We start from the raw sequence: 1,596 nt of genomic DNA, 5'->3' as shown, positions 1-1,596 counted from the left end.
CTGGGACAGAGATAGAAAAAGACAAAGGCAGAGACAAAGATGCAGACACAGACACAGACATAGTCACAGACACAGTAACAGACACAGACACAGACAAAGACAAAGACGAAGACACAAACAGTCTTCCTCTCGTGGTAATCAAGAAATAAAACTGGGTATCGTTCAAGGGAAATAACCAAACTATTACACCTCGATGCGGTAGGTGTGTAAGATTTACCGCCCTTTCCTCTCTCAGCCTTGGAACATGTATTGGCGTTAGTTGTGGCCTATATCGTGAGGTGTGGCGGGGAGGGAGAGACAGACATCTGGTCTCAACCTGCTGAGAAACCTCCTGGGACCGGGAGTTGCCGTATTCTAATTCTTAGTTCTTAGGTTTCTTTTTTTTTTTTTACCTTTTGTTGCCCTGAATCCATCTTTCTCTTGATCTTTCTTGCGCTCTGTAGTCAGGTATTCTTGAGTTGTAGGCTGTTAGGGCAGGTTGGGTAATACATGTAGTAATAGGAGTGCGAGCTTGATGTCCAAACAATTTAATGGTCCTTTGCTTTTCAAAGGGCTGTTGGACTGGTATGTTACAAAATATTTAGCTGATGGCTGAGGTAGATGCCCTGTTCAGTGTAAACCTTGACTCACCTCACCTCATCTCACCTCACCCCCCTTTCAACCAAACACCTACATTAAAACAAAGAAATTAATCCTTCCTCACCCCCACCCCATCCCGCCCTACCACCCCCACTTCTTCCTTCTCCCCACAGAGCTGCTACAGCTGTAAAGGCGTCCTTGAGCGCGGGGACCTGGTTGTGGCGGCAGACAAGCTGGGCCGGGAGTGGGCGTGGCACCCCGCCTGCTTCACGTGCGCCACGTGCGAGGAGCTGCTGGTGGACCTGGTCTACTGCCAACATGGCCGTCAGCTGTACTGTCAGCGGCACTACGCCGAACTCATCCGGCCCCGGTGTCCCTCGTGTGATGAGGTCAGTGGTGCTGCTTGGAGTGGTTGTAATTGTTGTAGTTGTTGCTGTTGTTGTTGGTGGTGGTGGTGGTGGTGTTGGTGTTGGTGTTGTTGTTGTAGTTGTTGTAGTTGTAGTTGCAGTTGTAGTTGTAGTTGTAGTTGTGGTAGGATGTGTTGAGCTGCAAGTTGACCTGGTCTACTGCCAATATGGCCGCCAGCTGTACTGTCAGCGGCACTACGCCGAACTCATCCGGCCCCGGTGTCCCTCGTGTGATGAGGTCAGTGGTGCTGCTTGGAGTGGTTGTAATTGTTGTAGTTGTTGCTGTTGTTGTTGGTGGTGGTGGTGGTGGTGTTGGTGTTGGTGTTGTTGTTGTAGTTGTTGTAGTTGTAGTTGCAGTTGTAGTTGTAGTTGTAGTTGTGGTAGGATGTGTTGAGCTGCAAGTTGACCTGGTCTACTGCCAATATGGCCGCCAGCTGTACTGTCAGCGGCACTACGCCGAACTCATCCGGCCCCGGTGTCCCTCGTGTGATGAGGTCAGTGGTGCTGCTTGGAGTGGTTGTAATTGTTGTAGTTGTTGCTGTTGTTGTTGTTGGTGGTGGTGGTGGTGTTGGTGTTGTTGTTGTAGTTGTTGTAGTTGTAGTTGCAGTTG

The 1,596-nt window shown here is 49.7% G+C and overlaps 1 protein-coding gene across 1 annotated transcript in view; it reads left to right on the top strand.

Moving 5' to 3' along the window:
- Positions 1 to 1,596, top strand: part of LOC118478216 (prickle planar cell polarity protein 3-like) — a gene marked incomplete at its 5' end in the record, with an annotated part of 44,872 nt that overhangs the window by 30,179 nt on the left and 13,097 nt on the right. Inside the window, 1 exon segment of the mRNA XM_035971372.1 lies at positions 753 to 1,008. Within this exon segment, the coding sequence (XP_035827265.1) occupies positions 753 to 1,008 (256 nt within the window).

Source organism: Aplysia californica, unplaced genomic scaffold (genome assembly GCF_000002075.1).
Source record: "Aplysia californica isolate F4 #8 unplaced genomic scaffold, AplCal3.0 scaffold00424, whole genome shotgun sequence".
NCBI classification, from domain to species: Eukaryota; Metazoa; Mollusca; class Gastropoda; order Aplysiida; family Aplysiidae; genus Aplysia; species Aplysia californica.
This window is presented reverse-complemented; position numbering and strand designations above follow the sequence as displayed.